Source organism: Ovis aries, chromosome 17, assembly GCF_016772045.2.
Source record: "Ovis aries strain OAR_USU_Benz2616 breed Rambouillet chromosome 17, ARS-UI_Ramb_v3.0, whole genome shotgun sequence".
Lineage (NCBI taxonomy): Eukaryota > Metazoa > Chordata > Mammalia > Artiodactyla > Bovidae > Ovis > Ovis aries.
This window is the reverse complement of record NC_056070.1, coordinates 44,108,868-44,133,540: the sequence shown is the minus strand read 5'-3', so window position 1 is coordinate 44,133,540 and position 24,673 is coordinate 44,108,868. Positions and strand designations below refer to the sequence as shown.

At 40.2% G+C, this 24,673-nt stretch overlaps 1 protein-coding gene across 1 annotated transcript; it reads right to left on the bottom strand.

Moving 5' to 3' along the window:
* Positions 1-525: 525 nt before the first annotated feature.
* Positions 526-20,952, bottom strand: ZNF26 (zinc finger protein 26). Its single transcript, XM_042234428.2, has 4 exons — positions 20,510-20,952; positions 5,263-5,389; positions 4,930-5,025; positions 526-3,036 (listed from the first exon to the last, which is right to left on the bottom strand). The coding sequence occupies exons 1-4, from the start codon at positions 20,540-20,542 to the stop codon at positions 1,685-1,687; spliced, it is 1,608 nt and encodes a 535-aa protein (XP_042090362.1). The 5' UTR covers positions 20,543-20,952; the 3' UTR covers positions 526-1,684.
* Positions 20,953-24,673: the final 3,721 nt, after the last annotated feature.

The following is a 24,673-nucleotide window of genomic DNA, read 5'->3' as shown; positions in this document are numbered from 1 at the left end:
TTTTACATAAGGGATTGGTGCACACTTAAGGTAGATGACTCTGTATTTCAGCAACTGTGTCTTTGATTTCCATCATCTCAACCCTACAACTCTTGAGTAAGCAATTATTACCACAATATCAGAGAGCTGCTGACAACACTCTGCCTTGAGATGAGATTCAGGCCATCAAGTCTGGCCTTATGTTTAAGAGCTGATGGAACCAGAATTAGCCATTTCATCTGATGTCCTAGATATCCTCATAAATTTAAAAGTTTTCTAGGACAATAGCTCCTGAGTGTTGCCAGAATCTTACCAACAGAGTCCACAAGGTTCTTGGTGTACATAAGCAACAACACTATTTCCTACTATGAGCTAAAAATATCCACTTTGGAATATAAGTAGGAATCTGAAAGATTTTATTCTTGTCTTAGGAATAAACCTAAACCACACACCCCACTTTTCTTTAACAGTTTACTAACAGTTTATTCCAGTGAAACTATTTACCAATTAAAGCCTTTCAGTTACAAGAAATAGAACTCATTCTTCTTAACATTAGCAGAAAATAATGTTTTTATTGCAAATATGAGGAAGCACACAGAACACCAGAAAACTAGGTTCAGAATATCCAAAGTTATCCTGAGAAATTGAAATAGCAGGAACTAATTGATGGTCTTAGTAAAACTGTGGGACAAGAATGAATTCTGATATTTCCCTTCTGGTTCATGTGAGACTGAATTAGAGAATCAAACTTCTGGAAAACAGGTTACCATGATTCAACCGTGGCAGAATGCTCACCTATGGCTGGTGGGAAGGACACCCTGAGAGATACACCACAAGGATGTGCACAACATAGGAGGAGTATTTCTCCAGAGAATTCTAAGCTAGTCTTATCAATCAATAGGAAGCAGACACTGAATTGCTAAATATAATCAATCTTCACTACCATGAGTGCTCTTGGAAAGCAGCCCTGTAATAATGGACAGGCCCACTTGTTGAATAAGTAAAATCATTTGGATTAAGATAAAATCCTTTCATTTATTAAAATTCACATTATTTTAGTTATATTGCTAAGAAATAAAGAGACAATACTGATACTTAGCATTTAATATAAAGAATATTGGAGAACGTTATTCCACAAATTATCAAATATAACAAGTTACATTTAAAAATAAAATACCAAAATTTTAAAAAATGCTATGTAGTATTACTCAGGAAAGTCACACTCCATGCCCCTGAACCTTCAGAATATGTTCTTTGCTATTTTCCTATTAGTTACATACTAAAAAACAAAACAAAACTACTTCATCCTCCACCAAGAAGGATTTTCTTCACTCCAAAACAGCATCAAATCTGGAACATGACTCCCCTTGTAACACATCTTCTATGGAAAAGTGCTTTCCTGATTTATTAAATTCATATGGACTTAATATGCATTCCCCAAATTAAATCTTCATAATTATGCTACTGTATATGATACCATTACTGCTCTTTACTCCTTCAATCATTCTCCTGTGTATAAAGATTTGCATGACTTATTTCTGAAAGCTTTTGCATGTTCATTCCAAATATGATTGGTCCCTCCCCCACGACTAATTTTATTAGAATGTATTTTTAGGTATTCCTGCTTATACATCCTGCTTCTATCATCATCTGAATTCTCTTGAGGATCAACTTCTGTGAGTACATCCAAATCTATTCTGATTTCTCACTTGTGAGTTTTTCGATGTATACGAAGCCCTGAATTCCAACAGAAGGATTTCCCACACTCAGAGCATTTCCATGGTTTCTCTCCTGTATGAACTCTTTGGTGTTCACTGAGAGATGACTTCTGAGTAAATGCTTTCCCACACTCACTGCATTTAAATGGTTTTTCTCCTGAATGAGTTTTCTGGTGTATCTGAAGTGATGCCTTCCGGGGATAGGCTTTTTCACATTCGCTGCATTCATAGGGCTTCTCTGTTGAGTGAGTTCTTTGATGTATAATTAGCTGTGACTTCCCACAAAAGGCTCTCTCACAGAAACTACATTCATAGGGTCTCTCTCCTGTGTGTGTTCGCCTGTGTATAACGAGGTATGACTTGCTGCTGAAAGCCTTCCCACACTCACTGCATCCGTAAGGTTTCTCTCCTGCATGAGCTCTCAGATGTGCAGTGAGCTGTTCCTTCCTGCCAAAGGCTTTCCCACATTCACTGCATTGGTAAGGATTATTTCCTGTATGAATTCCCTGATGCACAACAAGTTGTGTCTTCATATTGAAGGCTTTGCCACAGTCACTGCATTGATAGGGTTTTTCTCCTGTGTGCATCCTAATGTGAACAAGGAGGTATGACTTACTCCTAAAGGCTTTCCCACATTCACTGCATTTATGGGGTTTCACTCCCGTATGAGTTCTCTGGTGCACAACGAATGGTGACTTCAAACTAAAGGCTTTCCCACATTCACTGCATTCATATGGTTTCACTCCTGTATGGCTTCTCTGGTGTAATATCAGTTGTGATTTCCAGCTGTAGGCTTTCCCACATTCACTGCAACCATAAGGTTTCCCTCCTGTGTGAATTTCCTGGTGGACGATGAGTTGTGACCTGAAAGAGAAGACTTTCCCACAGTCGATACAGGAGTAGGGCTTTTCTCCTGTGTGGACTCTCTGATGAGCATTGAGGTTTGACTTGGCACTAAAGGCTCTTTCACATTTAGTGCACTCATATGGTCTCTCTCCTGTATGAATTCTGAGATGTACAATGAGCTGTGATTTACAACGAAAAGCTTTCCCACATTCATTACATACACAGTTTTTTTCTATACTATGAGTTCTTTGATGCTTAATAAAACATGATTCTTTATACCCATGAAATTGATCAGTATTCTTTCTTAGACAGCTTGTGGCTGAAGCTAAGTTTTGTGTCAAACTTTTTCCATGTGTTTTATATTTAAGGAGTCTTTGTCTTGAAGAAATGTGGGTTTTGCTCAGATGAAGTTTTCCAAATGCATTACAAGCATGGCTTCTCTGAACACTTTCAAATTCATCATGACTTTTCTGGTGCCATTTTTCCCAACCGTCTAAGAAAAAAAAAAACAACACTGTAATTTAAAAATCATAAATAAACCTGATATAGAATTAAAGTGCTTTAGAACTGCTATTTAATGAGTCTTTTTCTTCTGGTCCAGGCCTCTGACACTGGTTGAAAAGAAATAATGGCCAAGTGCACACACACACCATATAACCAAGTGTGGGGGCAAAGGTAAGTGAAATAAACCACAATAAATCCCTCTACAGAAATGGGTAGCTGATTAGCAGTGATGAGAATTGTTTTTTAAATACAAGTTAAAAAAATTTAGCCTGCACTTACTAATAAAATAATTGCCAACTATTTATGCCAATTTTATCATTTCAGAAGTTTACTAAAATGGTGAATTAACAGGGCACGTAATAACTAGGTATAACGTTTAGGATGGTACAATGAGATATTAAAACAGGGATTGAGCCATAAGAAAATTAAGGCAAAAACATTTTAGACAGAAGCAAGAGAAACTCCTAGATTTGAGACTTGACAAGCAGGAGGTACTGCTCTTTGAGACTGAAATCACTGGGAGAGAGACATGTTTGGAGAAAGACAGAGGACTTTGTTTTGGATCTTATTATACTGGAGATCTTCATTAAATATTCAGACAGAGAAGCAGGTAGGCAGTTACACCTAAGTTCAGTGCTCAGTAAAAAGCAGGCATCAACAGCACATACAAGGTATTGAATGACATGAAGGATGAGGTCTTCTAGGGCACATGTGCAAATTAAAAGGGATGCCAAAAGAGCCCTGGAGAAGGTCACATTTAAGACTGGACAAGAGATGTAGAGAGAATGGGAAAGTCCATCTGTGAAGCCTGAACACTGTGATGATGAGTGACAGAAAGGCAAGGTTAAAGGAAAGCAGCAACAGCAGGGCAAGGTCTTGACAGCACCCATCAGACACAAGCCTAGTCACCCTAGGACGTAACTGCTGTACTGGGGACTTCAGAAGCTGTCCTGTTTCCTCAGGACTGCTTGCTAAACATTTTCTTCCCCAAAGAAGAAAATGGTGGGAAAACTGAAGAGGAAAAGCAATTTCAGAAGTGCCTTCCAATTTCTGCCACTGAGAATGCAGAGTGGGAGATCAAGAGCTCTGTCCTAAAGTATATAAAGCTGGAACCAGATTGCAGGAAGAAGAGAGGAGGGGATTGGCAGCTCTGCTGTTACAACACTGGGAGGAAAAAGCTTCAGTTTTCAAGATGGTAAGTCCTTCCAGAGTTACAATACAGAGGAGAAGTCCAAACTTGGACAACTTGAAAGGGAAGAGAAAGAGGAGTCAGGGAAATAAACATAAGGTGATAAAAACCACTTAAGGCTAGGTTTCAGAATTCTTTTCAGAAAAGTGCCCAAGGGACTTCCCCAGTGTCTGGTGCTTAAGACTCCATGTTTCCACTGCAGGGGGTATGGGTTCTATCCCTGGTTGAGGAACTAAGATCCTGCAAGCCATGAGGTGTGGCAAAAAAAGAGAAAGAAAAGTTCCCAAGAAGGTAAGAGTTGTGATTTCCAAATGACTAGTGTGAGAAGAGTGAAGGAAGCAATGAAACCTCCTAAGATGGTCAAGAGGAGAGAAGGAAAAGACTGCAGGTAAAGTTGAGGGAATTAACTGCAGAGGCAAAAGGGAAAATAAGGCCTATGACCACAGTTAGGAATGTGCTCGAGGGAAGGAAACTAACCTAGAAAGCAACCTTTGAGCAGTGTGCAGAGAACAGCTCACCAGCCTCTTGGAGTCATGGGAGGAAAGTGACAGCCCTCACCTGAGGACTCTTGGGCTCATCCCGAGCTGCTCCAATGGTACAAGGGGTTAGAGAACAGTTCCCACACATGACACTGCCTGAATGCCAGCACAGTTTACTCCCCATCTCCCATCTTCATGGTATCTGCTCACCCACCTGGACAGCTCTGATGGGAAACTTCCAAGTTTATGATCCATGGCTCTTCTCCTTGCTCCAACTTGAAGATTAAATCAGGTTTGGTACCATGATACCCTGTTAAGGGAAAGTCACAGAGAATGTAGTCAGACTGCTGAGAACTAAGAGGTCAGGAGGGAGGAAAGAAAGCAGCTTGTTTGCACTTGGGGAAGATGACAGTGAGGAGCTGAGGGTTCAGTAGGGGCTAAGAACATGTGACCTCCAGAGGCTTCAGGGTAGATCAACAAAAGAAAAGGCAATGGTGACTTATGACTCATGATCTGGGCTTGTACAGGCTCATGAAGCTGTACTTACCTACAGACACCAGGTTACTATAGTTTTCCAGAGTCACATCCCGGTACAGGTGTTTCTGCACAGAATCAAGCAGCTGCCACTCTTCCCAGCTGAACTCCATAGATATATCGGTGAATGACAACAACCCCTGTAACAACACACACATTACTCAATAGGCTGCAATTACAGTTGGAGACATGAGAAAGATGTAGAGGACCCAGGAAAGGAGACTATCCTCCACAGTCTGCCTCCTATGCCCAGGCCACCACTTCTTTTGAGAGGGAATTAAAAATACTACTAATAATTGAGGCTCCATGTACCACATAACCTTTTGGGTTCTGAAGATTTCAGGATGAGTGAAACCCATTCTGGCCTCAAGAAGGTTTTAGTCTTGTAGAGCGAAACAAACGTCTATGCTGGGGCTGGGACAGGGGCGGAGGAAGCAGTCAACCAGGAGCCCTATTTTAAGCCTTTTACTATTTTAAGCTTGAGAAGAACAAAAATAAAATACAAAAGAACTACTAAAATTTTTTAATTGGACAAGCATAATCAAGAAATAAGGAAAAGAAAACTATTATGACCAAGACTGTGTGTATTACTCTAGGATATAGAAGCGATTTTAAAATTTGTAAGCGATCACTATACAAAGGCAGTTCTGCTATAATGTGATATGTATTTACAAAAAAAAAAAAAAAATCACCACTATGAAAAGTCTCAGGCTTATGGGAAGAACAGGGCTGGGGTGTAACACCTTTATCACCACATATGAAAAAAAGTCAATAAAAAATCTTAATAAAAATAGTAGAGTTTTATACATGTTTAATGGTTAAGAAATATATAAATACCACCACGAATATGGCACTGTACCTTATAAAAGACCTGATGTTTGTGTAAGAAGCACTGTAGTTTATTATAAAATGGTGAAAAGAGGCTTGCCTGAAACCAGAAAGCTCACAGCATTCCCTAACATATTGAAACAAATTTACATTTTTAAAGCAAACATGACAGCAGAATTGACTGTATGTATAAATTTGTTCCAATAAATACAAAAACTTAGAAGAGACAGAAACTTTCCTAGGAAAATGAAAGTAGCCAAAAATTTCCCAGAAAGAATTAGGAAGACCACACTGATTAGTTCATGATCATAACATACACTGAAATAGTAATCAGAAGTATACCCTCTCCATAAAGTAAATAGCCCCACACTATCTATAAAAGTAAGTTTTATCAATATCCAAGAAACAGAAAATTTCTCCCATTAGATGTAGAGCCAGGAAATGATGGTAAACTCATTATACAAATTTGTATAATCTCACAGAGAAGGCAAGACAGCCCAATGTACACAATTTCATTTGTTAAAAATACCTAGGGCTTCCTTAGGCGTCCAGTGGTTAAGACTCTGCCTGCCAATGCAGTAGACCCAAGTTCAATCCCTGGTCTGGGAAGACTGACATGCCATAGAGCAACTAAGCCCATGAGCCACAACTACCAAACCCACACTCTAGAGCCTGTGCTCTGCAACAAGAGAAGCCACCTCAGGGAGAAGCCCAAGCACTGCAACTAGAAAATAGCCCCCAATTACAACAACTAGAGAAAGCCCAAGAGTGGCAATGAAGACCTAGCATAGCCAAAAATAAATGAATAAATAAATCCTAAAATAAACCCCCAAAACCTAACGGGGACTTCCCTGGTGATCTAGCGGTTAAGATTGCACTCCCAATGCAGGGGGCCTTGGTTCAACTCCTGTTCAGGAAACTAGATCCCAGTGGTGCAGGGCTTCAGAGAACAGTTCCCACACATGACACTGTCTGAGCGCCAGTGCAGTCAAGTAAAATGAATATTTTTTTAAAAACCTAGATAAAAATACTAACAAATATTTAGATAAAAACATTAAAATGAATCCTATACGTGCATAAACAATAGTCTATGAAAGAAATTATTCCAAAAAATTAAAGGACACTCCAAACTTAAAAAAAAAACCAAACTGTAACATAGAAATAAGTAACGTTAGTACATTAACGGAGAACAATAATCTCAATAGAGAAACAAAGTACTATGATTAAATTTAACACCTTCAAAAATCAGAATTCAATTCGTTACAGGTAAAAGTAATTTCCCTAAGCCTATAAAAAATATCATACTTCGTGTGAAACATTAGAAGTGTTCCCTCTAAAATCAGGGACAATTTGAAATTGTTTTTCAGAAACAAGTTGAAATTTTCATATCAACTCTACTAGTCAGTGCTGTCCAAGAAGACCTGGTACAGTGGGGACAAAACAAAATACCAGCGATAAACACTAAGCAAGGAGGAAAAACTACTCTCATTGTCTAAAAACATCTGATTTTCTGACTAAAAAACCTAAGAGAAACAGCTGGCATAACATGAAAATCAATAAGACATATCAACAGGGCAGCAATTTTTTAACAAAATCAACATGCAATGGCTATTTGATACATCAACAGCAACCAACTTGAAAATGTAATAAGAAAAACCACAACACAAATTGACATAAAGTATTCAGGAATAAAACTTAAAATAGAGAAAAACATAACCAAAAATACATGTGATAAAATACATAAATGTAGAGGAAAAGAAAACACAATAGGGAACAAGATGGCGGAGGAGTAGGTAGATGTAGAGTACATCTCTTTCCACAGATACATCAGGAATACACTGTCAGACACAGCAGTGCTTGCAGAACACCAGCTGAGAGCAGACAGTACCTGACCACTGGAAAAGAATAGAGAGAACCACACAAAACTTCGTAGGATGAAGGAACTAGGGGGAGAAACAGGTGTATTATTAGGACTGGACCTGCCCTCAGAGGGTCGGGGAACTGAAGCAGGGGTCCGATCTCCACATTGGGGCAACTGTCTGGGTCAGAGGAGAAACATTTAAGGCTGAGAGTGAAATAGCTGATCTGTGGCAGCTTCAATGGAATGAGAATCAGACAGTCCTTGCCACAGCCATATGTACCCTGGACAGGGACACAGGTGAAGGCACAGTGGCTGGGAGCTGGTGCATAGGATTGTGGAGCAATCCAAGGGCGAGGGCTGCTGTTAACTGCAGAGAGATGGACCGAGGGGATGTGAGGGAGGAAATTGTGGTGGGAAATGCCTGTGGAGGAAAGCCAGGCAGCCATGGAAGCAAGGCGATACTGCTGAATCATGTGTAGGGGGTGGAGCCATCACCATAGCCTCTCTCTCCCTACATGATAGCATTGGCAGCTGAACCCATCAAGCGCCTGACACACTGAACTACAGAGTAGGACCCCACCCAGGGTGCTCCTTTAAGTGACTGATGTGCCAAACTACAGAGTAGGACCCCAGCCAGGGGGACCCCTCTATGTGCCTGATGTGCCCAACAACAGAGAAGGACCCCAGGCAAGGGAGCCCTGTAAATGCCTGAACAGGTGGAGCTATGGTGAGAGACTAGCTAAAAGGCCTTCTGATCACCAGCTATCAAGGTCTTGAAAAAGACTCTGATAGGGCCAATAACTCCTGTGGCTGAGGCAGTCCGTGTCCCTGCACACTTGGCACCACCAGGGTACCCACTACCCAAGCAGCTGCACCACCTTTACATTCAACCCTCACTGGGGCAGAGCTGCCACAGGCAAAGAAGTCTTGCGTCTATGCACGTGAGGTTGCTTCGGCCATGTCCAACTATTTACGACCCTGTGGACTGTGGCCTGCCAGGCTTCTCTGTCAGTGAGGTTCTCCAGGCAAGAATAATGGAATGTATTGGCCAATACTGGTTGCAGTCCCTTTCTACAGCACTATTATTTCCCTCTGCCCTAGCTGCCAACCCCCCTGAGTACCTGATGCTTACAGAACCCCTGTGACTCAAGCAGCTGCACTACTTCCACACCTGGCCCTCACTGGGGCAGACCCAAGTCCTCCAGGGCAGACTCAGGAGCAAAGCCCAGTGGACAACCCCCATGCAGAGGTGGAAATAAAACCACAATCGAAACCCAGGAGCAGTGTGGCTAAGGAAGAGGAACCAAAACCTTCCCACCAGCTGTACCAGCTGCAGATCAAATCCACATGATCAGCTAGGCAGACTCTGTATCTATGGAATATATAAAAGGACATTGAGAGCTCCCACAAAAGAAAACACACTAGTTCTGATAGTTGTGGACATTGGAGACAATAACACAGAGGAGTAGGACCAGATTAGAGTCTGAGCTGCCCCCCACATCAGGTCCAGAAACCAGCGCAGTGTTGGAAGGCACCCTAGTGGGGTGAGGTGGACTGTGACTCCCAGGAAGGGAAAGAATGCTGACAGCACTGACTCAAGAAAAATATTTACTATTCTTATATTCTTACTTGTTTGGTAGTTCCTTTTGGATTTTTTCTTTCTCTTTTCCCTCTGTTGTAGCTGCCAATTTTATTAGCACTATGAAATCTAATTAAGCTTTTGAGATTTTTTTTTCAATCACATTTTTTATTCTTGTTATAAAACTCTACCTCTATGCTAGCCTTTTGCAGTTCTGTGGAGTTTTCCTTTTATTCTTTCTTTTTTCTCTCTTTTTTTAGTTTTAATTAAAAAAAATTAAGCCTATTATTATTTTTTTCTACATTTACTCACTGTTTGCTTTCCCTGTTGTTCTTTTCCTCTTGCAGCTAATCTTTAATGTATATAAATCTTCTTTATCTACCTCTGTTTAACTTTACATATCTATTCTTTCTTTTCTTTCCTCTTTTCATATTTGTTAGTTTTGGTTTCATTGCTTTATATCCCACTTGCACCTTGCGTTAGTTTCATTTTCCAGTTTGTGGTTTAGTTAGTTTTGTTCTTAACTGGTAGATATCATTTTTGGTTTCCTTTGTTCACTAGGTCAATCTACTGTACTTTAGTTTTGTTGGACTGTTTTGATTGTGCTTATGGGTGTATAGGTGCATTTTATATTCCATTATTTTAATTATTATTTGCCTGATTTTGTAACTGCCATTTGTCTGGGGTTCATCTTTGGTTTCTTGTTTTTGGGTATTTGTTTTAATCTCACTTAATGCCATAACAAACCACCTGTGGAATCTTCATTCTTGGTCAGAGATCAAACCCTAAGCCATTGAAGTGGGAGCACTGACTCCAAGATCCTAGACTACCAGAGAACTCCTAACTCTAGGGAGTATCAAATAGTGAGGACTCACACAAAGGAAACCACTTGAATATAAGACCTGGCATCACCCAAACACCAGAAGCACCCCGTGCAGGATGCCTCATCTGAACAAACAAGACAAAAATACAAACCCAATCATCAGCAGACAGGAGTACCACCTCACTCGTCTTCTGCACAAATCTCACTCTATGCAAAGCTTACACAAACCACTGGAACAACCTTAGGAGGGAAGAAACCAAAAGGAAGAAAGAATTCAACCCTGAAGCCTGGAAAAATGAGACCTCAAACACAATAAGTTAAAAACAAAAAACAATGAAAAGGCAGAGAAACACTACACAAATAAGGGAACAAACTAGAAACATGGAAGTCCAAATAAATGAAGAGGAAATAAGAAAACTACCTGAAAAAGAATTTGGAATAATGATAGTAAAGATTATCAAAACCCTTGAAAACAGAATTGAGAAAATTTAAGAAACAATTAACAAAGACCTAGAAGAATGAAAGAATAAACATAGAGAAAAAACAACACAATTACTGAAATTAAAAACACTCTAGAAGGAATCAATAGCAGAATATCTGAAGCAGAAGAATGAATCAGTGAGCTGGAAGATAAAATGGTGGAAATAACTTCTGAAGAGCAGAATAAAGTAAAAAGAATGAAAAGAGATGAAGATATTCTCAGAGATCTCTGGGACAATATCAAACACACCAACATTCGAATTATAGGGCTCCCAGAAGAAGAGAAAAAGAAAGTGTGTGAGAAATTTTCTGAAAAATTTATAGTTGAAAATTTCTCCAAAATGGAAAAGGAAATAGTCAATCAAATTCAAGAGGTGAAAAGAGTCCCATACAGAATAAACCCAAAGAGAAACAAGCCAAGACACATACTAATCAAACTAACACAGATTAAACACACAAAAAGAATATTAAAAGCAGCAAGGGAAAAGCAACAAGTAACATAGAAAGGAAACCCCATACATTTAACAGCTGACATATCAGCAGAAACTCTGAAGGCCAGAAGGGAATGGCAGGATATATTTAAAGTACTGAAAGGGAAATATTTACAACCAAGATTACTCTACCTGGCAGTATCTCATTCAAAATTGATGGAGAAACCAAAAGCTTTTCAGACAAGCAAAAGTTAATAGAATTCAGGACCACCAAACCAGCTTTACAACAAATGTTAAATGGACTTATACAGTCAAGAAATACAACAGAAGAAAAAAGATCTACAAAATCAACCCCAAATAATTAGAAAATGGCAGTAGGAACATATACATCAGTAATTACTTTAAACATGAATGGATTAAATGCTCCAACCAAAAGACACAAACTGGCTGAATGGATACAAAAACGAAACATATATATATATATATATATATATATATATATATGCTGCCTACAAGAAACCCACTTCAGACCTCAAAACACATATAGACTTAAAGTGAGAGGATGGAAAAATATATTCCATGCAAATGGGAAACAAAATAAAGTTGGAGTAGCAATCCTCATATCAGACAAAGTAGACCTTAAAATGAAGAAGATTGCAAGAGATAAGGAAGGTCACTATATAATAATCAAGGGATCAATCCAAGAGGAAGACATAACAATTGTAAATATCTTTGCACCCAACATAGGAGCACCTCAATACATAAGACAAACACTAACAGACATAAAAGGAGAAATTGACAGTAACACAATAATAGTAGGAGACTTTACCACCCCACTCACACCAATGGACAGATCATCAAAACAGAAAATCAATAAGGAAACACAAGTCTTAAAATGATACATTAGATGAGATGGATCTCATTATCTTCAGGATGTTCCATCCAAATGCAGAAGAATACACCTTCTTTTCAAGTGCACATGGAACATTCTCCAGGATAGACCACATCTTGGGTCACAAATCAAACCTCAGTAAATTTAAGAAAATTGAAATCATATCAAGCATCTTTTCTGGCCACAATGCTATGAGACTAGATATCCATTACAAGGAAAAAACTGTAAAAAACACAGGCACATGGAGATTAAACAATATGTTTCTAAGTAATGAACAGGTTACTGAAGAAATTAAAGAGCAAATAAAAAACTTCCTAGAAACAAATGACAATGAAAACGTGACAACTCAAAACCTATGGGATGCAGCAAAAGCAGTTCTAAGAAGGAAGTTTATAGCAATACAATCTGACCTTAAGAAACAAGAAAAACATCGAATAGACAAGCTAACTTTATATCTAAAACAACTGAAAAAAAGAACAAAAAACCCACCAAAATTAGTAGAAGGAAAGAAATCATTAAGATCCAAGCAGAAATAAACGAAAAAGAAATGAAAGAAACAATAGTAAAGATTAATATAACTAAAAGCTGGTTCTTTGAGAAGATAAACAAAATTGACAAACCCTTAGCCAGACTCATCAAGAAAAAAAGAGAGAAGAATCAAATCAACAAAATTAGAAATGAAAAAGGAGAGGTTAAAATAGACAATGGAAAAATACAAAGGATTATAAGAGACTATTATGAACAACTATATGGCAATAAAATGGATAACCTGGAAGAAATGGACAGATTCTTAGAAATGTCCAATCTTCCAAGACTGAACCAGGAAGAAACAGAAATTATGAACAACTCAATTACAAGCACTGAAATTGAAACTGTAATAAAAAACCTCCCCAAAAACAAAAGCCCAGGACCAGATGGCTTCAAAGGAGAATTCTATTAAACATTTAGAGTAGAGCTAATGCCAATCCTTCTAAAACTCTTGGAAAAAATTGCAGAGGAAGGAACACTTCCAAACTCATTCAACAAGGCCATCACCCTGATACCAAAACCAAAGACAACACAAAAAAAGAAAACTATAGGCCAATATCACTGATGAACACAGATGAAAAATCCTCAACAAAATTTTGGCAAACAGAATCCAACAACACATTAAAAAGCTCACACACCATGATCAAGCTGGGTTTATTCCAGGGATGCAAGGATTCTTCAATACATGCAAACCAATCAATGTGATACACCATATTAACAAATTGAAGGATAAAAACCATACAATAATCTCAATAGATGTAAAAAAAAGCCTTTGACAAAATTCAGCACCCATTGATGATTAAAACTCTTCAAAAAATGGGCATAGAAAGAACCTACCTCAACATAGTAAAGTCCAAATATGATAAGCTCACAGCAACCATTATTTTCAATGGTGAAAAACTGAAAGCATTCACCCTAAGATCAGGAGCAAGACAGGGGTGTCCACTTTCACTGCTATTATTCAACATAGTTTTGGAAGTCCTAGCTACAGCAGTCAAAGAAGAAAAAGAAAAAAAAGGAATCCAGATTGGAAAAGAAGTAAAGCTTTCACTGTTTGCAGATGACATGATACTGTACATAGAAAACCTGAAAGAGACTATCAGAAAATTATTAGAGCTAATCAGTGAACTTAGCAAAGTTGCAGGATACAAAATCAACACACAGAAATCACTTGCATTCCTATATACTAACAATGAAAAATCAGAAAGAGAAATTAAGGACTCAATCCCATTCACCATTGCAACAAAAAGAATTAAATATCTAAGAATAAACTTACCTAAGGAGACAAAAGAACTGTACACAGAAAATTATAAGACACTAATGAAAGAAATCAAAGATGACATGAACAGAAAACAGATGGAGATATATTCTGGGTAGGAAGAATCAATATTGTGAAAATGACCATACTACCAAATGCAACCTACAGATTCAATGAGGTTTCTCTCAAATCAACAACGGTATTTTTCACAGAACTAGAATAAAAATGTCACAATTCATATGGAAATACAAAAGACCCCGAACAGTCAAAGCAGTCTTGAGAAAGAAGAATGGAGGTGGAGGAATCAAGCTTCCTGACTCCACATTATAGTACAAAGGTACAGTCATTAAGACAGTATGGTACTGGCACAAAAGAAAAAAATACAGACCAATGGAACAAGATAGAAAGCCCAGAAATAAACCCATGCACCTATGGGTACCTTATTTTTGACAAAGGAGGCAAGAATATACAATGGGGCAAAGACAGCCTCTTCAATAAATGGTTCTGGGAAAACTGGACAGCTACATGTAAAAAAATGAAATTAGAATACTTCCTAACACCATACACAAAGATAAACTCAAAAATGGATTAAAGACCTAAATGTAAGACCAGAAAATATAAAACTCTTAGAGGAAAACATAGGCAGAACACTTGATGACATAAATCAAGGCAAGATCTTCTATGACCTGCCTCTTAGAGTAATGGAAATAAAAACAAAAGTAAACAAGTGGGACCTGATTAAACTTAAAAGCTTTTGCACAGCAAAGGAAACTCTAAGCAAGGTGAAAAGGCAACCCTCAGAATGAGAGACAATAATAACAAATGAAACAACTGACAAAGGATTAATTTCCAAAATACATAAGCAGCTCATACAACTCAATGCCAGAAAAACAAACTCAGTCAAAAAGTAGGGAAAACAGACATTTCTCCAAAAAAGATATACAGATGCTTAACAAACACATGAAAAGATGCTCAACATCACTCATTATCAGAGAAATGCAAATCAAAACTACAATGAGATATCACCTCACTCTGGTCAGAATGGCCCTCGTTAAAAAGTCTACAAACAACAAATGCTGGAGAGGGTGTGGGGTAAAGGGAACCCTTCTGCACTGTTGGTGGTAATGTAAATTGATACAGCCATTATGGAAGATGGTATGGAGATTTCTCAGAAAACTAGGAATAAAACCACCATATGACCCAGCAATCCCACTCCTAGGCATATACCCTGAGGAAACCAAAATTAAAAAGGATACTTGTATCCCATTGTTCATTGCAGCACTATTTATAATAGCTAGAACATGGAAGCAACTTAGATGTCCATCGAAAGATGAATGGATGAAGTTGTGGTACAAATACACAATGGAATATTACTTGGCCATAAAAAGGAATGCATTTGAATTAGTTCTAATGAGGTGGAGGAATGTACAGCCTATTATACAGAGTGAAGTAAGTCAGAAAGAGAAAGATAAATATCATATACTAATATGGAATCTAGAAAGATGGTACTGAAGAGTTTATTTGCAGGGCAGCAATGGAGAAACATACATAGAAAACAGACTTATGGACATGGGGAAAGGGAAGGAGAGGGTGTGTATGGAGAGAGTAACATGGAAACTTACATCACCATATATAAAATAGATAGCCAACAGGAATTTGCTATATGTCTCAGGAAACTCAAACAGTGGCTCTGTATCAACCTAGAACAGTGGGATGGGGAGGGAAATGGGAGGGCGGTTCAAGAGGGAGGGGTTTGACTCATGTTGAGGTTTGACAGCAAAAAACAAAATTCCTTAAAGCAATTATCCTTCAATTAAAAAATAAAAAAAGAAAACACAATAGCCCAGATACAGGAAGCAATGTGTCTACTGACAGATGAATGGATAAACATACAACACACACACACACACACACACACACACTAGAATATTACTCATCCATTAAAAGAAAACTCACAATCTTGCCATCTGTAACAACATGGATAGAACTAGAGGGTATTATGCTAAGTGAAATAAATCAGACAGAAATACAAATACCATATGACTTTACATGTGGAATCTAAAAGATTAAATGAACAAATAAACAGAACAAAAATAGACACATAAATACAGATACCAAAAAGCTGGTCACCAGAGGTGGAAGGATGGTGAAACGGGTGAAGGGGATTAAGAGGTACAAATCTCTAGTTATGGAACAAATTAGCCACGGGGATTCAGCATAAGGAATATGGTTAATAATATTGTATGGGGTCAGATTACTAGACTTGGGGTAGAGATCATTTCATAATGTATGCAAATATCAAATCACTATGTAGTAAATCTGAAAATACCATAATATCATGTATCAACTACATTTCAAATATATTCATATTTTTTTAAAAAAGAAACCGAAGGACCTGAGTAATTGAGTAACATTTATGATATATAGATTCAATATAGTATAAATATATTCTCAACAAATTAATTTATAATTTCAATGTGTTATCAAAATGCAAAGATATTACATTTTATTTCATCTAATGGTATTTTCTAATACTCATTCACGACAAATAAAATCATACATTTGGACTACAGCTGCTACAACTGGAAAATTAATGGTAAATCACAATCCATGAACATCGAGACCCATGGAATGAAGGAGAACTAAATGAGCCAAATTCCAAAGAGGGGAGAGCTCTTCCCAGATAAGCTAAGAGTGCTTTGGCTGTTTACTTCGCTGAGGGCATTTGTCCAGCCTGAGAACAGGCAAGGTGGGCTCAGCTGAGACAGAGGATGACACCAAGAGAAAGAGAAACCAGTAGAGCCTTCGGTGCCCACCCTGGACAGCAGGCTCTTCCCACCGAGTGTTTGCTGAGTGTGGTCAGTGCAGGAACTGGGCAGGAAAGGCAGACTGATTCTCCCATGGTTTCAAGGCACCAAGGACACAAAGGAAGGAGCCTGCGATCAGCACACCCCTTGAAAACAAGGTGATCCAAGTTTAACTAAAGCAGCAATCCAGTCCCAAACCAGCTTGCTGCCTGTTTAGATGGAATGATCAGTCACTCCCCATCTGCACAACAAAGCAAAGGGGAAACAGGCTCTGGTAGAAAGTAACATTGAACTTCAGTCTCTGTGGTTCTTTTTATACCAATTCACATACACACACACACACACAAGTAAAGAAAGAATAACAGAGCTAACTTGGCAAAATAACAATGGGGCAATCTGGGTGAAGGATGGTTTTTTGTTTTTTTTTTTAATACAATAGAGGAGGTTATTTTATTCTATTTTTGCTACTTCTCTAGTTTTGAAATAATTTAAAAATAAAACATAAAATACAATAAACTCCTTGGGCTCTCCAGATGATCGTTCGCATACTTAAAGGGCCCTTCACAAGCTAGCCCTGCTCTCACATGCTCCCTATTTGGCCATATGCCTTCTTTCCACTTCACAATGCATCTGCTGGTTCCATGGCAAGGCCACCAAATTAGCTGCCTCCAAAGCCTGGAATGTGTCATGTTCTGTGCCTTCATCTGCCCATGATCATCAAGTTGTCATTCAGATTCTGCTTAAATGCTGCCCCAAGACAAGTAGCCCCCCAGCCACTCTCATGTGCACAAACACCCACAGTTTTGCTCATGATGTTCCTGTGATATGTTTTACCATCTCCCACACCCTCCATGGGGTTATGGGCCCTGTTAATCTTGTTCACACACCCTAGAAAATTACCTGGCATAATAGTCAATTAATGTTTGTTAGCAAACATGCACTCAAAAATAAGGAAATACAGTTTACATTTGTCAAAGTCTCTTAGGTCCTAAGGGCAATAAGAGCACAGACTCTGAAGACATTCTGCTTGGGTCTGAATCTTAGCTCTGCCATCCTTGTCTCCTTGTTTCCCTTACTAGTTTGGAACTGTGGGCCGCCTCCCCAGTTTCCTCAGCTATACATTGGGGACATACTTGTCTCACAGGGCCCTGAGACTTTAATGACGTCACACACACAAAGTGCCTAGGCCAAGAGTGGTGTCTATTAGTGTTATTCAAAAGTTGTAAAGTCTTCTTTATTAATAGGTCCTGTACACTTATAACCGAGAAGGCAATGGCAACCCGCTCCAGTACTCTTGCCTGGCAAATCCCATGGACGGAGGAGCCTGGTAGGCAGCAGTCCATGGGGTCGCTAGGAGTCGGACACGACCGAGCGACTTCACTTTCACTTTTCACTTTCATGCATTGGAGAAGGAAATGGCAACCCACTCCAGTGTTCTTGCCTGGAGAATCCCAAGGACGGTGGAGTCTGGTGGGCTGCTGTCTATGGGGTCGCACAGAGTCGGACATGACTGAAGTGACTTAGCAGCAGCAGCAGCAGCAGTACACTTATAATGTTCATTTATTTTATATTTCTTAATTGCTATCGGAAATACATTCTCTCATTGTACTTTCTGTATAATTATTGTTTAAAGACAAAAAGTTCATTGATTTTTGAGGTTAATTGTATCCCTCAGGCCACCTTAATGAAATCCTTTCCCCTTGACACCAAAACCCTAAAAAAATACTATTACTATACTATTACTAATTGCTTCTTTACATCCTGCTGTCCACATGCTACGTCGCTTCAGTCATGTCTGACTCATTTTGACCCCGTGGACTCTGGCCCACCAGGCTCCTGTCATGGATTTTCCAAGCCAAGAATACGGGAGAGGGTTGCCATTTCCTTTTCCAGGGGATCCTCCAGACCCAGGGATCGAACCTGCACCTCTTTTGTTTCTTGCACTGGCACTCAGGTTCTTTACCATTAGTGCCACCTACACTCCTAAAGGAAATCAACCCTGCACATTCACTGGAAAGACTGATGCGGAAGCTGAAGCTCCAATACTTTGGCCACCTGATGTGAAAAGCCGACTCACTGGAAAAGACCCTGATTCTGGGAAAGACTGAGGGTAGGAGAAGGGGGTGACAGAGGATGAGATGGTTGGATGGCATCACGGACTCCATGGACATGAATTTGAGCAAACTCTGGGAGATAGTGAAGGACAGAGAAGCTTGGTGTGCTGTAATTCATGGAGCTGCAAAGAGCCAGACATGACTGAGTGACTGAACAACATCTATACTATTACTAGTCTCTTCTTTACATCCTGCTGTCCTCAGCCTAATGCAATCCCTTTACCTCTTAGGAGGTGAATATCTGTAGCACACCCGGCATTCTGTTTGCTCTGGAAAAGAGTGCTTTAGACCTATAAATTCTGAAATCCAAGAAGCACCTTTTGGCTTTATGAAATACTTTCAAGCTTCTAAGAAGTTCTCTTTTCTCAAGTTTGTAGGGGAAAAACCACTCTCCAAATGTTCTCTCACCTCTCCTGCACCCCAGCCCCTCTTTAATGCAGCCCTTGTCATTGTCCTGAGGCCTCTATTTGGTCCTTTTGGGGGCTCTACTCCTATACCTGTAATTCCTATAGTTAAAGGCACTAACATAGGTGTCTTTAATTGGTATGTTAGTGGAAAACTCCCACCTGAATTACAGACTCAACTGTAGGCACCACATATTTAATACCTACAAAGCTACACTCTGAGGTCTAGTGGTAAAGAACCCACCTGCCACTGTAGTGGACATGGGTTTGACCCCTGGTCCAGGAAGATCCCACATGCCTCGGAGCAAGTAATCCCTTGCACCTCAACTAGTGAGCTCCTGCTCTAGAGACCAGGGACCATACCTACTAAGCCCTCATGTTGCAACTACTAAAGCCCGCTTGCCCCAGAGCCTGTGCACAAGAGAAGTCACCGCAATGAGAAGCCCAGACTCTGCAACTAGAGAAAGCCGGAGCAGCAAGGAAGACCTACCCCCGCCACCACCTCCCCCAGCCACAGGAAAAGATAAGTAAATCTTAAAAGAAGGAAAGAAAAAAAAAAAAGCTACATACACTCTGTCCCTGGATACTTCTTCCAACAGTGTTCTCAAGACCGGACACATCACCGGTGTACCAACAGCTCAGGAGTTCAGCATTCGCTGTTAAGTCTCCCTCTGGTTCAGTTCTCGAACCACCTGCACGGTCCAGAGGGTCCACTGGCTCTCTCCTCTCACAACACTGCTCCTTCCCGCTTTGAATCCTTAAACTCCTTCCCCGCCATCCTGCCCAACGACTCTGTGCGCCAGACCACAGCTCCTCTAAAACAAGAAACGTACGTGATTTCTTTGCACTGCCAGCATCAATCTCTGGATCCAGCTCACGAGGGTGCTCAGTATACAAGCATCTGAACAAGCTAGTGAACAAAAAGGAGATAATTTCCCTGCTGATGCCCTGAAAATCTGGACGCGAAAACAACTCTATACTTGTTTGTGGAAAACCTGAAACGATAGAGGATCATTTCCTTCACAAGGGCCCTCACTGCCCTCGGAATTCAGGGTCCGCTGTAGACAACAAAGCAGAGTAACTGCCCACGGACAGGGCACCGGACACCAAGTGCCAGAAGACAAGGAACGTTTCTGGAGACTCAGGGGGATGGCGGGGAATAGGTGAGTTCAGGCCCTGGTGTGACCGTGAAGGGATAAAGAGGTCCGCCCTCACGGCCGAGTCAGCTTTCTTAAGTGAGAAAGTCCCTACTTACCGAACACGAAGCTGTCGGGAACCTGGTGGCCATCCCAGGCTGTTTCGTGCAGGTTGCGGAGAGAACCGAACTCTGAGGATATCCCTGCTGGTCCCACCCTGCCCACCAAGAGGGGGTCCGCGAGCACCAGGCACCTGCCCCTCCGGGGCTGAGTCCCTCTTAGGGAAGCGGCCTCCTGGCCCGGGCAGAGGGAACTTGGACAACGAGTTTGTACCGCTCCGCAGCCCTGATGCGGGAGGGACCGAGGCCGGGCTGGCTGCCTCTACGCCAGGATCGACCGTGGGGGTTCAGTTGGTCAAGATCCTGGTTTGCACAGGATGTTCTGGGCCAGGGTAACTTCTCGTCTCAGCTAGCTCCTCAGTCTCTGAAACAGAACGCCCCCGCCCCGCCCCTGAGCACAGAAACCCTGCGGGATACAGCCTGTTAGGCGCGTACTCCTTTACGCCGCAGGGCGGCGCAGGCGGAAGTACGTCACGTGACGACCAGCGGCAGGCAGAAAACTACATCTCCCAGAATCCTCTGTGGAGGTAGAGGGCCTCGATAGACGGGCGAGGCCTCATGGGAAAGGCGGGCGGGCTCTAAGAGAGTCGGTATCGGTCATTTCCTCAGCTGCTCAGAGAAGAGCCAACGTCTGGGCAGTGGCCGGTGTTGGGTTTTGAGGCCAAACCGGGTAGAGTTCGTAGAGGAAGGCACAGCAGAGAACACACACCGTGTGAGACTATGAGGCGCAGTGCACAGGTATAAAGCTGTACTGAATATCAGTGCACGAGATAATAGTTACCAGCTTTATAGAGGAGAAAGTATAGTAGATGAGAAGTAGAAGGACATCAGTACACACAAACGTGCGGTTGTCCAAGACAGAGCAAACAATAGCCAACTGGAAAAAAAATGCACAACCTGAAAGTTGAGTGTTCTGTTTTATTCTGTGGACAAAACTGAGGACTTAAGCCTGGGACACAGCAGCTCAGATAACTCTGAGAGGGGACTGCTCTGAAGAGGCAAGGGGGAAATCAGGATAGGTAGGAATTTTTGCAACAAAGATCTAGTCGTTGGAACATCAAAAGATTATTGATTAAAGAAAACTAGATAGCTCAAGTTAAGGGATTTACTGCTTTCCTATCTATGGGAAGATACAAGAGTCTGAGCTCACTGAAACCATTCCTTTAATATGCACCTCAGCTATCTGGGGCCAGTATTCTGTGTTTTCTCATCCTGAGACCCCCTCCAGGCTCACAGGTGGCTGTAATGTGATGGCTTGAAGGCTGCAACATCCTTTGTTTACTGATATGGTAGGCAATATTTAACTATAAATTAAAAGCATAATTTAAAAAGGTCTTTCTGTCTGGAAAAAAATTGTTTTAAAAAAGTCTTATCTTCAACTGACAGCAAGTGAAATAGGGAAATACAAAACTGTAGACAACACTATGCATTAATTTGTGGGAGAAACTAAGAGCAATGATGACAGGAAATTTCATAATCTTAAGTAATTATATGGAGTAGGAAATGGCAATCCACTCCAGTGTTCTTGCCTAGAGAATCCCATGGCCAGAGGAGTCTGGTAGATTATGGTCCATAGGATAGCAAAGAGCTGGACACGACTGAGCGACTAAGCATAGCATAGCATAAGTAATTATAGTAGTTATAACAGTGAAAACAAAACAGTAAGAATTGAATTCTTAAACAGCTAAAGAACAAAGTAAGCCTAGGGCTTCCCTAGTGGTCCAGTAGTTAAGAATCTGCCTTGCAATGCAGGGGAGATGGGTTAGATCCCTGGTTTCAGGAAGATCCCACATGCCTGGGGGCAACTAAGCCCAGGCGCCAGAACTAGGTGAGCGGCAACTCCTGCCACCATTTGGGGAAACTACTGAAGCCCAGGCACCTACAGCCCGTGCTCTGCAACAAGAGAAGCTACTGTAATGAGAACCCTGTGAACCACAACAAGAGAAAGCCCCACACAACAATGAAAACCCAGAGCAGCCTAAATAAATAAATATGTATTAAAAAAACCCCAAACAAGGTAAACATAAAAAAGGCAAAGCAGAGGAAATACTAAAGAGAAAAAAAATTATCCAAAATTAGCAAGGACAGAAAAAAAGTGAAATAATCCTGTGAATCCAGTCAAAGTAACTGACATATATAGAACACTGTAACTAAAGATATTAAATATACATAAATTTTACATGCACATGGGGCATTCTCCAAGATAGGGCCTATGTTGGACCACAAAATAAATCTCAATACATTTGAAAGGACTGCACCCATAAAAAGTATATTTTCTGACAATGGTAGAACTAAATTAGAAATAAACCCTAGAAAAATGTAGGAAGTCCCCAAGTTTTTGGAAATTAAAAAACAGTTTCAAGTAATTGCTAACTCAAAAAAATCACAGGAAAATTAGAAAATACTTTAGAATACTAATACTAAATACTAATACTAAATACTAATACTAATACTAATACTAATACTAAATACTTTTTTTAGAAGTGAAAATGCAACATACTGTAAAAGTCTACATCACTAGAAATCCAAATCCTGAGCTCTTTCTTTTATTCCACTTACCTCCAATTTAATCTTCCCTTTCTATCTGAACCCAGAACTGCTCAGTCGCTATTCACTTCAGTTCAGTCGCTCAGTCGTGTCCGACTTTTTGCGACCCCATGAGTCGCAGCACACCAGGCGTTTGAGCATTCTTTGGCATTCCCTTTCTTTGGGATTGGAATGAAAACTGACCTTTTCCAGTCTTGTGGCCACTGCTGAATTTTCCAAATTTGCTGGCATATTGAGTGCAGCACTTTCACAGCATCATCTTTCAGGATTTAAAATAGCTCAACTGGAATTCCATCACCTCCACTAGCTTTGTTTGGAGTGATGCTTTCTAAGGCCCACCTTAACTTCACATTCCAGGATGTCTGGCTCTAGATGAGTGATCACACCATCGTGATTATCCGGGTCCTGAAGATCTTTTTTGTACAGTTCTTCTGTGTATTCTTGCCACCTCTTCTTAATATCTTCTGCTTCTGTTAGGTCCATACATTCCTGTCCTTTATCGAGCCCATCTTTGCATGAAATGTTCCCTTGGTAGCTCTAATTTTCTTGAAGAGATCTCTAGTCTTTCCCATTCTGTTCTTTTCCTCTTTTTTTTTTTTTTTGCATTGATTGCTGAAGAAGGCTTTCTTATCTCTTCTTGCTATTCTTTGGAACTCTGCATTCAGATGCTTATATGATCAGTTGCTATTATGATCTCATAAAATTCCCAAGCAAATTGTATTCTTAACAAATCCCTAACATGCTCTATGCCCTGTTCTCTGATGGAAGGAAACAGCACTTAAGAGCTTTCTTAGGCTGTTCTCCCATTTGAACTGTCATGTCATTTAAGTAAATTTAAATGAATAATCCCTAATACTACTGTCTTTTGAGATCTTACCATATTAGACCTTAGTCTAATTCTAAGGGGAATTGAATTAATTCCCCTTATTCATAATTCTGAAACTTTTGTTATGATCTAAAACTGCTACTGCCTTAAAACAGTGCAGAACTATTTTTAGGGAAGAGGGTCTAGGATTGATATTGGTTTATAATGAAATGGCAGGAAGTCTTGGGAAAGTGTGTGACAGAAATAGACAGCTGTAAGAATAATTAATGACAGTGTATAGCAAAGAGGAAACTAAGGAGGACATTAGAGTGTGTAAGGTATGATAGACTACAACACAGAGATAACCATTCTGTTCATAGAAGATTAGGGATAGTGATTGGGGCAACTGCATGCAAAAAGGAAGTAAAGCTACAACAATGAATACATGCATACCTAATTGTTTCTATATTTTCCAGCGATTTAGCTTAGGCTTTTGCTGTCGTTTGTTTGTTTTAATTGGCATGGGAATTGATGCTGGAAATGAAGTAGAAGGTAGATGGGCTACAGGGCTGAGCAGCTGGAATTTGTCAAGCTGAGTAAATTGGAGTTTTGTTTTCCTTGACACTAAAAAGGAAACCGTTTAAGGTAGGAGCCGAACTCTGCTGAAGTAAATAGATAAGACGACCACGTCTATCACTTTTGAGATCAAGGAGACCTGCCCTGACCGCGCATGCGCAGAAAGGCTCCTCTGGGGTCAAAAAGGAAGGGGGTGCTATCCCATAGTAGGCTAAAAGATGCACATGTATATTGGG

Coding starts and splice junctions, on each gene's coding strand:
- ZNF26 (XM_042234428.2), bottom strand. CDS start 20,542: ATGGCCACCAGGTTCCCGACAGCTTCGTGTTCG. Junction 5,390..20,509: donor TCCCGACAGCTTCGTGTTCG/GTAAGTAGGGAC, acceptor GTGTTGTTACAG/GGGTTGTTGTCATTCACCGA. Junction 3,037..4,929: donor TTCCCATCAGAGCTGTCCAG/GTGGGTGAGCAG, acceptor TTTTTTTCTTAG/ACGGTTGGGAAAAATGGCAC.